This window comes from Notechis scutatus, chromosome 3 (assembly GCF_049901735.1).
Source record: "Notechis scutatus isolate UNSWTSFEM ecotype Mainland chromosome 3, rNotScu1.2, whole genome shotgun sequence".
Classification (NCBI taxonomy): domain Eukaryota; kingdom Metazoa; phylum Chordata; class Lepidosauria; order Squamata; family Elapidae; genus Notechis; species Notechis scutatus.
Genome location: NC_142011.1, coordinates 2,611,285 through 2,626,482, shown reverse-complemented (window position 1 = coordinate 2,626,482; position 15,198 = coordinate 2,611,285). Strand labels below are relative to the sequence as shown.

The window sequence follows — 15,198 nt, the reverse complement described above, 5'->3', positions numbered from 1 at the left end:
TGGAAGGGCTAGAATAATCTTTAGCACACTTTAAGAACAGTGGCCTTCAACTCCCACAATTCCCCAGATATTCGCACAACCACACCTGATTTGCCTAAAGTGCCCTGAAGACCAATCACCCAGGCTCAATCTCATTCAGAGTGTTGTGTGAACCTACAGCTGTCAAAACTCTGGAAGTGTTACAACAATCCTTATCCAACTTGGCCACTTTAAGATGGGTGGATCAACTTCTGGGAGTTGAAGTCCACCCATCTTAAAGTGTACCAGAGGTCTGAGAAACAGTGCATTAAATCACAAAACAGCACATATATAGTTTTGCTATTGTCATTGCATTGTGTCCATTTTTGAAAATAACACCTCTGCATTGCAGCACTGGAATTATTTTCCGAGGATTGCCTGCCAGAAAAACTCCAATCTATATATTCTAAATATAATATATCAAAGAACAGAGTAAATGAAGACTTTTTCCTGATCTGCACAATTTCTGATTACAGTTTCCCCGCTCCTTCTGTAGCCTGAAGAGACTCCATCCAGCTTCAGCTGTGCTGATTCCTCCCTGTGACCAAATGTGTTGTTGTTGTTGTTGTTGTTTTTGTTGTTGTTGTTATATCTTTAGTGAGATTCACAGCCTTTGGGGCTGGTTGGTAGCTCAACAGCTCGAGTCCTAACCAAGGACCTAGGAACTGTTCAGGTAGCGTCGGAGGATATAAGCCGTTCCAAGTAGGGTGGTATTTTTGTTAGAATCAGGGTATTCAAGTCTGATAAATTCAGGATTTCCATATAGCGAGGCAGCCCTTTAGGTATGGCTCCTAGGGCTCTAATCACAATTGGGATAACACACAATTTCTTTTTATAAAGTCGCTCAACTTCAATTTGTAAGTCCCGATACCCTGTGATTTAATCTCGCTGCGTGTCTACAATTCGTGCCTTACCAGGTATTGCAATGTCAATGAACCAAACCTTTTTCTCTTCAACTACTGTTATGTCAGGTGTGTTGTGGGCCAAGTGCCTGTCAGTCTGAATTCTGAAGTCCCACAAGATCTGGACTTTTTCATTCTCCAGAACCTTCTCCACCTGATATTCCCAGTAATTGCTACTCTACTCAAATCCAGACTTTTGGCACAGTTTCCAGTGAATGATTTTAGCAACTCGGTGATGGTGTTCTGGGTAGTCAGTTTGTGAAATTTTGCTGCACTCACTGATTAAATGGTCAACTGTTTCATCTTTCTCTTTACAGAGGCGACATTTGCTGTTGGTGGTGACATGCTGAATCTTTGCCTTCATGCAATTTGTGGCTAAGGCTTGTTCTTGAGCAGCCAAAATAAAGCCTTCAGTAGTAGTTGTAGTTGTTGTTGTTGTTGTTATTATTATTATTATTATTATTATTAATTATCATCATCATCTTTTTATTTCAGAAAGTTAGCCTTTAGTTAGAAAAATGCTTGTTTGCGTACTTTTTCTCGGTTTGACCCTTGAATTTTTCCCTTCACGAAGCAAAATTACAAACACGAACAATTCTATTTTTTCTTTTGTTTTGTTTTCTGCTGTCATTCTTAACCCTCTTTCAAGTTGGCTGCTTTTTTCAGGATTCTCCTTTATCTTCTCTGAGAAAATATAGTCACGGTAGCTACAGATAGTCCTCAACTTACAAGAATTCGTTTAAAGTGACCGTTTAAAGTTATACTGGCCCTGAAAATAGGGACTTATGACCGGGTTTTTTTTTTCACACTTATGACCGTCACCGCATCCCCGTGGTCACATAATCAAAATTCAGACGTTTTGGCAACTGACTCGTATTTACGATGGCAGTCTCACTTAGCAACAGAAATGTTGGGCTCAATTGTGGTCATTAAGTTGAGGGCTTAAGTGTTAATCAGAAGAACGGCCAGCAGATACCACATGAGTGTTTGTGTGTGTGTCTATCCCTCTCTCACTGCACTAAAATCTCCAACTTGCTTCTTTGCATGAAGAAATAAGGGTTTTTAAAGCTTTTAATTGCAGGATCACTTCTGATCTGCTTAGGAACAAGCTTCAAGATAGTCAGGACAACCATTGTCTGAAATGGTATATAGGGTTTCCTGCTTGAGCAGGAGTTAGACTAGAAGACCTCCAAGGTCCCTTCAAACTCTGTTTATTCTATTCTGTTCTGCTGTTCTGAATTCTTATTCTGTTCATTTTCTATTCTATTCTATTTTCTATTCTATTTTCCATTCCATATTTTCTCTTCTCTTCTCTCTATTTCTCTTCTCTCTAATCCTATTCTATTCTATTCTATTCCTATTATCTATTCTATTCTATTTTTATTATCTATTCTATTTCTATTATTTTATCTTATTTATTCTATTCCTATTATCTCTTCTGTTCTGTTTTATTCTATTCACTTTCTATTTTCTATTCTATTTTCCATTCCATTCCATATTTTCTCTTTTCTCTTCTCTTCTCCTCCTCTCGTCTTCTCTATTCTATTCTATTCTATTCTATTCTATTCTATTCTAAATTCTTATTCTATCTTCTATTCCGTTCCATTCCATTCCTCGACTTATGACTAACAAATGGCACCGCAAGGCACTTCTACTGCTAAGCCAGGCAGTCGTTCAGCGAGTCACACCCAAGTTTAGGACCCATTCTTGTCATGTTTGTTAAGAAACTGTTAAGTGAGACGCAGGGTCATTAAGTGAGTCTGTCTCCCCCATCTTTGCTTGTCAGAGGCCAGCTGGAAAGGTCACCAACGGTGACCCCAGGACCCGTGCGGGGTGGAGGGGTGAGGGAAATACTTGGAACCACCTTAAATACCAATATTAAATATTTAAAAATATTACATATCCAAGCATCCGAATTTTGACTGACAGGCGTAAATGCTGGCACGGCCCTAAATGAGAGGCCTGGTCGCTTTTTTCGGGGATGTTTTTTAACTTTGCAAGTCGAAAGCTACCTGGGGCCGGTTTGGGACCCCTCACCCCTCGGCTTGGAGGGAAAGGGGAGGGGAGGTGGGGGGTTTGGCGCATCTCTCACTCACCATCCTCCTGGCTGTGAATATTTTGGGGGCTTCGCATCGTTTCCTCCTGGGGGGGGCTGAGACTGGCCTGGAGCTGCTGATCAGCTGACATCCATGTGGAGTCATTCATGTCAAACTCCTCGCTGCTCACCGAGGTCTCATCCTGGAAAGGGGGGAATGGGGGAGAGGAGGAGGAGGAGAAGAAGAAGAAGGAGAAGGAGGAAAAGAAGAAGAAAGGGTTAAACAGAAGGAAGGATGGTTTGGGGTGGGGGTGGGGGAGAAACCAGGTGATGGTGGTGATGGGGAGGAATGGAGGACCCCCCCCTTCCTCTTCTTCCCCCAGTAGCAGCTTCCCTTTCCCCACCCACCCCCCCAAAAAAATCTCAGCTGGAAGACACAAAGAGAAGGAACCAGGCAGAACAGAAAGTAATTAAGGGGAAAACCCAAGATTGTTGCAGCTCCCCGCCACGCCCCTCCATCCGGGCATCCTGGCCAGACGGGGCTATCTAGGCTGCAAGAGGCCAGAAGAAGAGGAGGGAAAGGTGGGCGCACCCACACACACACACACACACACACACACAATCCAGCTTCCCCTCCCAACACCTGCAAAGAGTTCGAAGCCCTTCTCTTCCATCCTGCCTGCCTTCTTGAACGATCCCAGGAGGCAGGTGAGCAACCTGCCACCACAGGGCAGGGAAAGGGGGCGGGGTGGGGGGGGGTGTCACCTGAGGGCCTCCCTCCTCGCAGCAGCCAGGTGAGCCCTCGGCCCTTCGCTGCTCTTCCACGACGGCATCCATTTGCTGCGGGGCTGATAACCCAAAGCGTGGGAGAGAATCTCTGCTCGGGGAGCCGGGAAGATATACGAGCTGGGAAGATGGCTGCTTCGTAGGCCTGGCTGGGCCGCCAAATATCAATAATCAGATTTAAAAAAGAACGAAGGGGAGAGAGAGAGAGAGAGGAGAGAGAAATAGAAAGAGGAAGAGGAAGAAAAAAGGATAAAGAAATAAAGAGAAAGAGATAGCAGAGAATTAGATAAACAGAATGAGAGAGAGAAAAGATAGATCAAGAAAGAGAGGGAGGGGGAGGAAATTGAGAAAGAAATAGAAAGAGAAAAGAGAAACAGAGAGAACTATCCAGAGGAAGAGAGAGAGAAAAGAAAGAAAAAGGATAAAGAAAGGGAGAGAGGGAGAGGGAAAGATATAGCGAAAGAAAGGAGAGAAATAGAAAGAGAAGAGATAAAAAGATAGAGGGAGAGAAAGGGAGAGGAGAGAACTAGCTAAAAGAGAGAAAATGGAGAAAGAATGGAAGGAAGGAAGGGATGGTGAAAAAGAGAGAAAGAGATAGACAAAGAGAGAGAGAGAGAGAGAGAGAGAGAGGAGAGAAAGATAAAGGAGAGAAAGAGGAGAGAACTAGCTAGAGAGAGAGAGAGGGGTCAGAGAAAGAAAGAAAAAAGGACGGAAGGAAGAGGGATGGAGAGAGAGAGAAAGAGATAGATAAAGAGGAGAGAAACAGAGAGAGAGAAGAGAAAGATAAAAAGGGAGAGAGAGGAGAGAATTAGCTTGAGAAAGAGAGAAAAACGGAAGGAAGGAAGAGGGATGGAGAGAGAGAAAGAGATAGATAAAGAGGAGAGAGAGAAGAGAAAGATAAAAATGGATAGGAGAGAGGAGAGAACTAGCTAGAGGGGGAAGGTGCTGGCACCTGACCAGGTAATAATAGAAAAGGAGCAAAATTGTCCACAAAGGTGCATCTTAACAGCCTTTGTAACCGAGCTGTTTACACCTCCATCCCTAAAAGCATGGCACGGCAGCCACTCAACTTGCTAAAAAAAGCAAATTTAAAAAAATAGCCATAATTTTTTTTTAAAAGCCCGCCGGCCCAGAGCCATTTTTTTAAAGCGTCCTTATCCGGATCAGCTGCCACGGAGCATCCAGATTGAGAAGCATGGACGTCACGGGGAAGCTGACCAGGGGAATAACCAGGGAAATGCCAGACGGCGGGGGAAGAGGGGCGGGGGGACTTAAAAGGCAGGCGGACGGACGCGGCCATTAAGAGGCTGTGAGCAGCCAGGTTGACCGAGAGTTTTCACCGGATGGTTTATACCCCAAGCCGGGGCTGCTTGCAAGAGTTCCAAGGTTTTGTTTTATTTATTTTTTAAATTTGGTTTATTCAAAGTTTAAAAAAATTTTTTAACAAAGAGAAACGAGTTCTCACATTTTACAGCGCTATCATAGCAGTGTACATATCCTTTAGTAACAATTAAGTTCGTTTCCCATAAGTACATTTATAGCTAATTTGCTAATTCCTTACTTGTTATCCTACTATTAAAGTGCAATACTTTTCTATCTACATTACTTTACATATATACATACATATACATATACATATATACATACATACACACATACATACACACACACACACATATATATATATATATATATATATATATATATATATATATATATATATATATATATTTATTCCTTGTTGGCAGTCATGTAGATTCTGCAAAAAGTTGTAGCAACTTTCAGCAGAAATCTGCCATCAAGGCTTCTACAATTGTGGAAAATGAGTCAGACTTTACAAATTAAAACTGAAACAACTGTAAAGTCTGACTCACAAACACAATACAAAGCCTGATGATGGCATGATATATATATATATATAAATATATATATATGGGAATATATATATATGAATATATATGTATATATAAAACTTAAGAAAATATAATATATATATATATATATATATATACACACATACACACACACACACATACACACAAATACACATACATACATACACACACACACACGTCATATATCACATTCTTCTTTGCGATTTACAAAACATTTTTCACTCCGCTTCTTTTTTAACCAGTTATGCCATGTATTCCTTATTGTAAAATCTTCTTCTTCTTCTTCCCTGCTTTTTAATAGCATAGTCAGTCTAATCATTTCTGCGCATTGATGTATATCTTATTAATCACCACTAGAGTTCCGAGGTTTATTGCAACGACGCTGGAAGAAAGGAGGTTAAATAAGACGGATATAAAGGCCTGGAGACCAAAACGTACGAAGAAGAACACGGTTGCAGGTTTTGGGTATGGCCAGTTCTAGAGGAAAAAAGGACTGGGGGTGTGTGTGTGTCAGGATTTGAGGGGCCGCCCCAAAGAAGAGGAAGGGGGTCAACTTATTCTCCAAAGCACCAGAAGGCAGGAGAAGGACGGACGGATGGGAACTCATCCAGGAGAGAAGCAACTTGGAACTAGGGAGAAACTTCCTAACAGGGAGGACAATGAACCAGTGGAACTGCTTGCCACCAGAAGTTGTGGGTGCTCCATTACTGGGGGTTTGCAAGGAGACTGGACAACCACTTTTCTCAATTCTCTAGAGTCCCCTGCTTCAGTAAGGGGCTGGACTAGATGACCTCCAGGGTCCCTTCCAACCCTTCTTATTCTGTAATTCTATCAGGGTCTCCTGCTTGAGCAGGGGGGGGTTGGACTAGATGACCTCCAGGGTCCCTTCCCACCCTTGTTATTCTCTAATTCTGTCAGGGTCTCCCTGCTTGAGTAAGGGGTTGGACTAGATGACCTCCAGGGTCCCTTCCCACCCTTGTTATTCTCTAATTCTGTCAGGGTCTCCCTGCTTGAGCAGAGGGCTAGACTAGAAGACCTCCAGGGTCCCTTCCAAGAAACAAAGCGGAGAAGTGTGGGTGATTCCACTTACGACGATTTGTTTAGCAGCCGCTCGAGGTCGGAATGGCACTGAAAAAAGCCACCTGACCGTTTTTCACTTACCGACCATCGTACCTGTGATTTATGTTCAGATGCTCGGCCACGGACTCACATTTATGACCGTTGCAGCATCCCAGAGCAGCGGGGGTTTGTGTGTCATTTTGCGACCTTCTTCTGACCAGCAAAGTCAAAGGGGGGAACCAGATTCACTTAAGGACCGCGTTACTCACTTAACGACCACAGTGATCCGTGGCAAGAGAGGTTGTCAAAGGGGGCAAAACTCGCTTAAACAGCTGCCTCGCTTTGCAATGGAAGCTCTGGGCTCAGTTGCCGTCGTAAGCTGAGGACAACCTGCAATTTATTTATTCGGTTTCGTAACCGCCCAAGTCAACCAAGCAAATCCAGGGGCTTACAAAGCCAACATTATAAAACATTTTTAAAAAAAGAAAAGAAAAGTTAAAACAATAAAAACATCCGTGTCCCCCAGTCCTGTGCCCACCCCCAAATCCTGGCACCTGGCTGGCACCTGCCCTCTGGCTGGGACGCGTCGTCGTCTGACGATGCCAAAGGGACTCAGGTATCCTCACAAACACCTTTCCACATTCTCTGTGGGTGCCCTTAACAGAATAACAAGAGCTGGAAGGGACCCTGGAGGTCTTCTAGTCCAACCCTCTGTGCAAGCAGGAAATCCTAAGACCGTGTCAGACAAGTCTCTCCTTGAAAACCTCCAGGGTTGGAGCATTCGCAACTTCTGGTGGCAAGCAGTTCCACTGGTTAACTGTCCTCACTCATAGGAAGCTTCTCCTTAATTCCAAATTGCTTCTCCCCTTGGTTAGTTTCCGTTCATTAATTCTTGTCCTGCACACACAGGTGCTTTGGGGATAAATAGAACAGAAGGAGGAGAGTTGAAAGGGACCTTAAGAGGTCTTCTAGTCCAACCCCCCCGTGCAAGCCGGAAATCCTAGACCATGTCAGACAAATGGTTGTCCAGTCTTTTCTTTAAAAATCTCCAGTGCACCCACAACTTCTGGTGGCAAGCAGTTCCACCGGTTAATTCTTTCCACTGTCAGAAAATTCCTCCTTAATCCCAGGTTGCTCCTCTCTCCCGGGTTACTTTCCACCTGTTGCTTCTTGTCCTGCCTTCAGGGGCTCTGGAGAATAGCTTGACCCCCCCCTCTTCTTTGGGGCAGCCCCTCAAATTTTGGAACCCCGCTATCGTGTCCACCCCCGGTCCTTCTTTTCACTAGAAAACTTCAAAGCCATCCTTTGGGAGGACGGAAGCCCCCTAACCCCCCACCGGGTGTGTTAGAAGCAGCAAAGAACATAGAACGTAGAATAACAAGAGCTGGAAGGGGCCTCGGAGGTCCTCTAGTCCAACCCCCTATATTCAGGCAGGAGACCCTATTCCCATTTCAGACAAATGGTGCTCCAGCGAGGAAGGTGGTTTGTCTCATGATATGAGCTGCTAAAACTGATAATGACATCTCTTTTCCCATTCCAGAATGTTCACATGAAGGCCTGTACACAATGTGAGCATCAATAAATATTTTCCTTCCTTCCTTCCTTCCTTTCTTCTTTCTTTCTTTCCTCTCCTTCCTTTTCCTTCCTTTCTTTCTTTCTCTCTCTTTCCTTTTCTTTTTCTTTCTTTCTTTCTTTCTCTCTCTCTTTCCTTTCCTTTCCTTTCTCTTTCTCTTTCTTTTTCTCTTTTCTTTCTTTCTCTTTCTTTCTTTTCTTTCCTTTCTTTTTCTTTCTTTTCTTTCTTTCTTTCTTTCTTTTCTTTCTTTCCTTTCCTTTCTTTTCTTTCTTTCTCTTCTCTCTCTCTTTCTTTCTTTCTTTCTCTCTTTCTTTTTCCTTTTCTTTTTCTTTCTTCTCTTTTCTTTCTTTCTCTTTCTTTCTCTTTCTTTCTTTTCTTTTCTTTTTCTTTCTTTTCTTTCTTTCTCTTTCTTTTTCTTTCTTTTTCTTTCTTTCTTTCTTCTTTCTTTTCTCTCTCTCTTTCCTTTCCTTTTCTTTTTCTTTCTTTCTTTCTCTCTCTCTTTCTTTTCTTTTCTTTCTCTTTCTTTCTTTCTCTCTTTCTTTTCTTTCTTTCTCTCTCTTTTCTTTCTCTTTTTCTTTCTTTCTTTCTTTCTCTTTCTTTCTTTCTCTTTCTTTCTCTCTTTCTTTCTTTTCTTTCTTTCTTTTCTTTCTCTTTTTCTTTCTTTTCTTTCTCTTCTTTCCTTTCCTTTCTTTCTTTCCTTTCCTTTCCTTCCTTTCCTTCCTTCCTTCCTTTCCTTTCCTTCCTTCCTTCCTTCCTTCCTTCCTTCCTTCCTAACACAGAAGCCTGAGTGATTATTCTAAGTTCAATTAGAAAACACTGCAGAATTTGTCAGGATCTAATTTAATGTTTGTAAGTTTATCTATTCATATATATATCTTAAGGTAGCTCCATTTTTTTTACTCCATTGACTTTTTTTAAAATTCCCAGCTTTCTTTTTTTTTTAACCCTTTAACCCAGAGGACTCCAAACTTGGCCACTTGAAGACTGGTGGGCTTCCACTCCCAGAATTCCTCAGCCAGCCACGTCTGTTTCTTTTTCTCCTATCTCCCCAAAAAGGAGAGATTGCAGAGGAAGGGATCGCAAGAGAGTTTAAGCTATGCCAGCTGAGGAATTCTGGGAGTCGAAGTCCACAAGCCTTCCAGGGGCCAAGCTTGGAGACCCCCGCTCTAAGAAGGAACCCCAGGCGTAAAAGCAGCAACCCCCCCTTCCCTGAATAGCCCCTCCCTCTTACCCCCAATTGGACATCCCACAATCCCCCCCACCCCCAGCCTCAACTATGCTGGCTGGAGAATTCTGGGAGTTGAAGTCCACAAGCCTTAAAAGGGGGCCAAGGTTGGGGAACCGTCATTCCTAAACTTTGCCAAGTTTCTGGGCCCCAAAGAGATGCGGGTTTAACTTCTTCGGGGAGTCGAAGTCCGCAAGCCTTAAAAGGGGGCCAAGGTTGGGGGACCCCCTGATTTAACCTAATGAGGAATTCTGAATAATATTGAGTTCGAGCCGGGGCTGCCACTGGGCAAACCGTAGGGTGGAGATCGGGCTCATGCGCACCGGGGAGCCTTCCCTTGCCGGGTCCGATTTTCGGCTTCTGCTCCAGCCTTCAGGGCCCTGGGCGAGCAGGTGGCGCCCAGCCTGGAGGCCCCGGTGGATTTTCGCTGGCTTGGGAGGAAGGAAGAAGTGGCACCGCCCTCTCAAAGGTCAAGGAGAGCCGCCTCGCCTGGCATCCCTTGCCACGCGCTTCCTATGGCATGGATTGCATTCCTGCCTCCCACTCCGGCAGGCAGAGGCTGGCTTGCAAGGGAGGAGATATAGTCACATTTCACCCTCCTCCCTCCCTCTCTCTCTCTCTCTCTTTCCCTCCCCGCCCCTCCCTGCCCCCCTCCCCCCCAGAGCTCGGAGGCGAGGGCCTTGGACACCATCCAGAGCTGGAAAGGTCAGCCACGAGATTGCAAAACTGCCGGCGGCAGCGGAAGAGGCAAAAAGGAACGCGGAACGTAGGAGGAGAGGATTGGAAGGGACCCTGGAGGTCGTCTAGTCCAGCCCCCTGCTCAAGCAGGAGACCCCTGACAGAATTGCAGAACCAAGGGTTGGGCGGGATCTTAAGAGGTCTTCTAGTCCAACCCGTTAGAATACAGAATAATAAGGGTTGGGAGGGACCTTAAGAGGTCTTCTAGTCCAACCCCCTGCTCAAGCGGGAGACCCTGACAGAATTGCAGAACAACAAGGGTTGGGAGGGATCTTAAGAGGTCTTCTAGTCCAACCCCATTAGAATACAGAATAACAAGGGTTGGAAGGGATCTTAAGAGGTCTTCTAGTCCAGCCCCCTGCTCAAGTAGGAGACCCTGACGGAATTACAGAACAACAAAGAGTTGGAAGGGACCTTAAGAGGTCTTCTAGTCCAACCCCGTTAGAATACAGAATAATAAGGGTTGGAAGGGACCTTAAGAAGTCGTCTAGTCCAGCCCCCCTGCTCAAGCAGGAGACCCTGACAGAATTACAGAACAACAAGGGATGGAAGGGACCTTAAGAGGTCTTCTAGTACAACCCCCTGCTCAGGCACAAGACCCCCTACAGAATTGCAGAATAACAAGGGTTGGAAGGGACCTTAGAGGTCTTCTAGTCCAGCCCCCCTACTCAGGCAGGAAGCCCTGGTGCCATTTCAGAAAAAAAAATAGCTCTCCAGTTCTCTTCTTAAAAACCTCCAATGATGGGGGGGGACGGACCAGAGCCCCCCCCCTGCCCAAAAGCTTCCAGGGCCCCCCCTGAGAAGCCGCACCCAATGCAAAGGGCCTTCTACGGAGCGTCTCCGTCATCCAGGTCACAGTGGTCCCAAAGGAGCTTTTTTTTTTTTTCAGGAGGCAACTGGACTTTCTGGGAAGACGTTTTGCTCCTCCTCCGAGAAGCTTCTTCGGCTCTGACTGGATGGTGCGCGGAGGAGAGGGGGGGGGGAGAGATGGAAGTCTGCAATCCTTCCCAAGAGATGGTCTACGTCCAAGAGGCCACCTAGGTCCACATTGAACAGCCCTCTCTCGACAGAAGGGGAGGGAATACGACCTGTAATTCTGTCAGGGTCTCCTGCTTGGCCAGGGGTTGGACTAGAAGACCTCCAAGGTCCCTTCCAACTCTTTGTTATTCTATAATCATCTACCTCCAAGTCTACAACACAGCCAAGAAGGCTCCACACCCATTTTGCACCACTCGGGTGACCCCGAGGACCACAGATAAATATCCAAGTGGCCTCAACAACCCGCTAAAAGGAGGCAAATAACCAGCAGGTCTGCAAGGAATATAAATCCTTCCCTTCCTCACCATCCTAGTCAGAACGGAAGAAGCTTCTTGGATGAGAAGTGAAACGTCTTCATAGAAAAAAACAAGGAAGTCCAGTTGCCTTTGAGGGGGGGAAAAAAGGCACCTTTGGATCATCGGTAATGAAACAACTGCAAGAAAACCACCAAGCTCAGAGAGTGTCAAGGACGTCTCCACAAACCTTACTCGCTTCTAGCACTGACGATGCTACCCAGGAAAAGCACCAAGCTCAGAGGCCAAGGAACCCACAGTTCCTCCTCCTCCTGCCCCCTCCCAAACCTTATTCCCTTCCAGCCTTGATGACGTTCCCTAGTTGGGTAATAAAATGTCTGCAAGAAAACCACCAAGCTGAGAGAGCACCAAGGAATCCACAGTCCGTCCTTCTGTCCTTCCTTCCTTCCTTCCTCCCTCCCTCCTTCGCCTCTCCTCTCCCTTCTAGCACTGATGATGTTATCTAGTTGGGTCATGAAATGTCTGCAAGAAAGCCACTAGGTTCAGAGTCCACCAAGGACCCCAACAATCATTCTCCCCCTCCTTCTGCTCTTCCTTTTCCTCTTCCATTTCTCCTCCTCTTCCTCCTCCTCCACTTCCTCCTCCTCCACTTCTTCTGTTCTTCTTCTTCTTCTTCCAACCTCTCCTCCCTGCAAACCCTCCTCCCTTCTAGCACTGAAGATGTTCCCTAGTTGGGCCATGAAACATCTGCAAGAAAACCACCCAGCTTAGAGAGCACCAAGGACCCCACAGTCCGTCCTTCCTTCCTTCCTTCCTTCCTTCCTTCCTTCCTTCCTTCCTTCCTTCCTTCCTTCCTTCCTTCCTTCCTTCCTTCCTTCCTTCCTTCCTTCCTTCCTTTCTCCCTTCCCTCCTTCCTTCCTTCTTTCCTCCCTCCTTCGCCTCTCCTCTCCCTTCTAGCAGTGATGATGTTCCCTAGTTGGGCCATGAAACATCTGCAAGAAAACAGCCAAGTTCAGAGAGCACCAAGGACCTTACAGTCCTCCTCCTCCTCCTCCTCCTCCTCCTCCTCCTCCTCCTCCTCCACCACCACCACCACCACAAACCTCCCTCCCTTCTAGCACTGATGATGTTACCTAGTTGGGTCAGGAAATGTCTGCAAGAAAAGCGCCAAGCTCAGAGACCACCAAGGACCCCACAGTCCTTCCTTCTGTCCTTCCTTCCTTCCTTCCTTCCTTCCTTCCTTCCTTCCTTCCTCCCTCCTCCCTCCTTCCTTCCTCCTCCCTCCTCCCTCCTCCCTCCTTCCTTCCTTCCTTCCTTCCTTCCTTCCTTCCTTCCTTCCTTCCTTCCTTCCTTCCTTCCTTCCTTCCTTCCTTCCTTCCTTCGCCTCTCCTCTCCCCTTCTAGCACTGATGATGTTCCCTGGTTGAATCCTGAGACTTCTGGAAGAAAACCAGCCAGCTCCGAGTCGCCCCAAGCATTCTTCATTTCAATCCTGACTCACAAAATATTCCCCTTTATTCCTAGACTTTGAACAATCCAGCCTTGGTGCATCCTCGCCCACCCGGCGCCATTCCTACCATCCAGAGGAGGGTCTGCGGGGGAGCCAGCCGTGAACCTTCCTCTCCAGCTGGGGTGGAGTGGGGAGGCACGAGACTCTCTTGCTCTCAAGCCCTTGAAATAAAAACGAACTTCCAAAACAATATATATGGAGCCGCTTTCTCAACCTTTTTGGAAACGGGAGGAAGTCACGGCTGGCCCCTTCCGAAACAATCTGGAGTTTATTTTTTTATTTTTTCCCCCCAATCGGGCCTTCGAGAGGGAATGGCTGGCTCCCCAAAGTCCTCCTCTCCCCCGCTTCCCCAGCCTTTGCACACTTGTGCATGCTTGCACCAACAAATTTGGGTGGGTGGGTGGGAACAAGAGATGCTTCCTTTGGCTTGGGCTTCCAGGGGTCGTTCTGAAATCCCAGCATTTTGCAAGGGCTTAGAAACTTCCTTTTCTTCCCCGGACCTCCCCTGGCATCCCTCCACCCATCACACACACACACACAAACACACACACACACACCATGCCTGCCTGGGTTTCCCCTTCCCTCCCTGGGCAAAAACCTTGGCACATGCCCTGCCTGGCTCCACACTATCCTTCTCCGAATGTTTTCCAGATCAGGAAAACAGCAGAAGCAGAAACAGAAGGTGGGTTTCTCCCCCCCTCCCGTCCTGCTTTTCCCCCTAGTAGTAGATCCCAACCTGGTCCTGGATCCTGGAAGCGCCAAGGGGGAGGGGGGAGGGCAGGCGCTCGCTTGCTTGGCCTCCTTTTCCCCCAGGGATCTGCTTTCCTTCGGAGGAGCCCACCCTTGATTTAGGGCAGGCGAGCAAACCTCTCCCAAACCGGCTCCCTCTTCCTCTTCCTGCCCTCTCGGGCTGCGGACAAACCTGCTGGCAACCAGGCAGGAAGCCAGGGCTTCATCCTGCCTGCTTCCCACCCCCCACCCCCAGCCCCCCACCCCCGAGCCCCCAGGTCCGTTTCCCCCACCACACACACACACACACTGCCCCAGATGCTCCTTGCAGGGACTTGTTTCCGGGAATTTATGATGGTGTGGCGGCGGCAGTGGCTGCAAAAGCCTTGAGGCTCTGGGAAATGGTGCCACAGGAGCTTGACTGGGGAAATAAATGAGGAGCCATCAGCCGCCAGGCACACCGGAGGGGGGGTGGGGGGTTTCGGGGGGGGGCTGTGGTGGAGCCACACCAGGAGGGAACACCCCCCTCCCCCCACGGTTCTAATTAGAGGGGTGGGGAGATCGCAGAATCGAAGAATAACACAGTGGGAAGGGACCTTCAGAGGTTGTCTAGCCCAGCCCCCTGCTCAGGCAGGAGACCCTGACGGGATTACAGAGTAACAAGCGTTGGAAAGGACCCTGGAGGTCATGTAGTCCAGCCCCCGGCTTAAAACAGGAGACCCTGACAGAATTACAGAATAACAACGGTTGGAAGGGACCTTAGAGGTCTTCTAGTCCAGCCTCCTGTTCAGGCATGAGGCCCTGAAGGCATTACAGAATAAGAAAGGTTGGAAGGGACCCTGGAGGTCATCTAGTCCAGCCCCCTGCTCAGGCAGGAGACCCTGACAGGATTACAGAATAACAAGGGTTGGAAGGGACCTTAAGAGGTCTTCTAGCCCAGCCCCTGCTCAGGCACGAGGCCCTGAAGGCATTACAGAATAAGAAGGGTTGGAAGGGACCCTGGAGGTCATCTAGTCCAGCCCCTGCTCAGGCAGGAGACCCTGACAGGATTACAGAATAACAAGGGTTGGAAGGGACCTAAGAGGGCCCAGTCCCTGCTCAGGCACAGCCCGAAGGCATTACAGAATAAGAAGGGTTGGAAGGACCCTGAGGTCTCTAGTCCAGCTCCTGATTACAGGCACGAGGCCCTGCAAGGCATTACAGAATAAAAGGGTTGGAAGGGACCCTGGAGGTCTTCTAGTCCAGCTCAGGCCCCCTGCAAGGGTTGGAAGGGCAGGAGAGCCCTGCTCGCGGGCCTGAGGCTAAGGACAGCCCTGCTCACAGAGACCTGCGAATTACAGAATAACAACGGTTGGAAGGGACCTTAGAGGTCTTCTAGTCCAAACCCCTACTCAGGCAGGAGACCCTACACTATGCTGGCTGGGGGATTCTGGGAGT

At 47.3% G+C, this 15,198-nt stretch overlaps 1 protein-coding gene across 1 annotated transcript in view; it reads right to left on the bottom strand.

Moving 5' to 3' along the window:
* The window catches only part of NOL4L (nucleolar protein 4 like), a 142,688-nt gene that overhangs the window by 31,228 nt on the left and 96,262 nt on the right, over positions 1-15,198 (bottom strand). Inside the window, 1 exon segment of the mRNA XM_087962334.1 lies at positions 3,017-3,158. Coding sequence (XP_087818460.1) covers positions 3,017-3,158 — 142 coding nt within the window.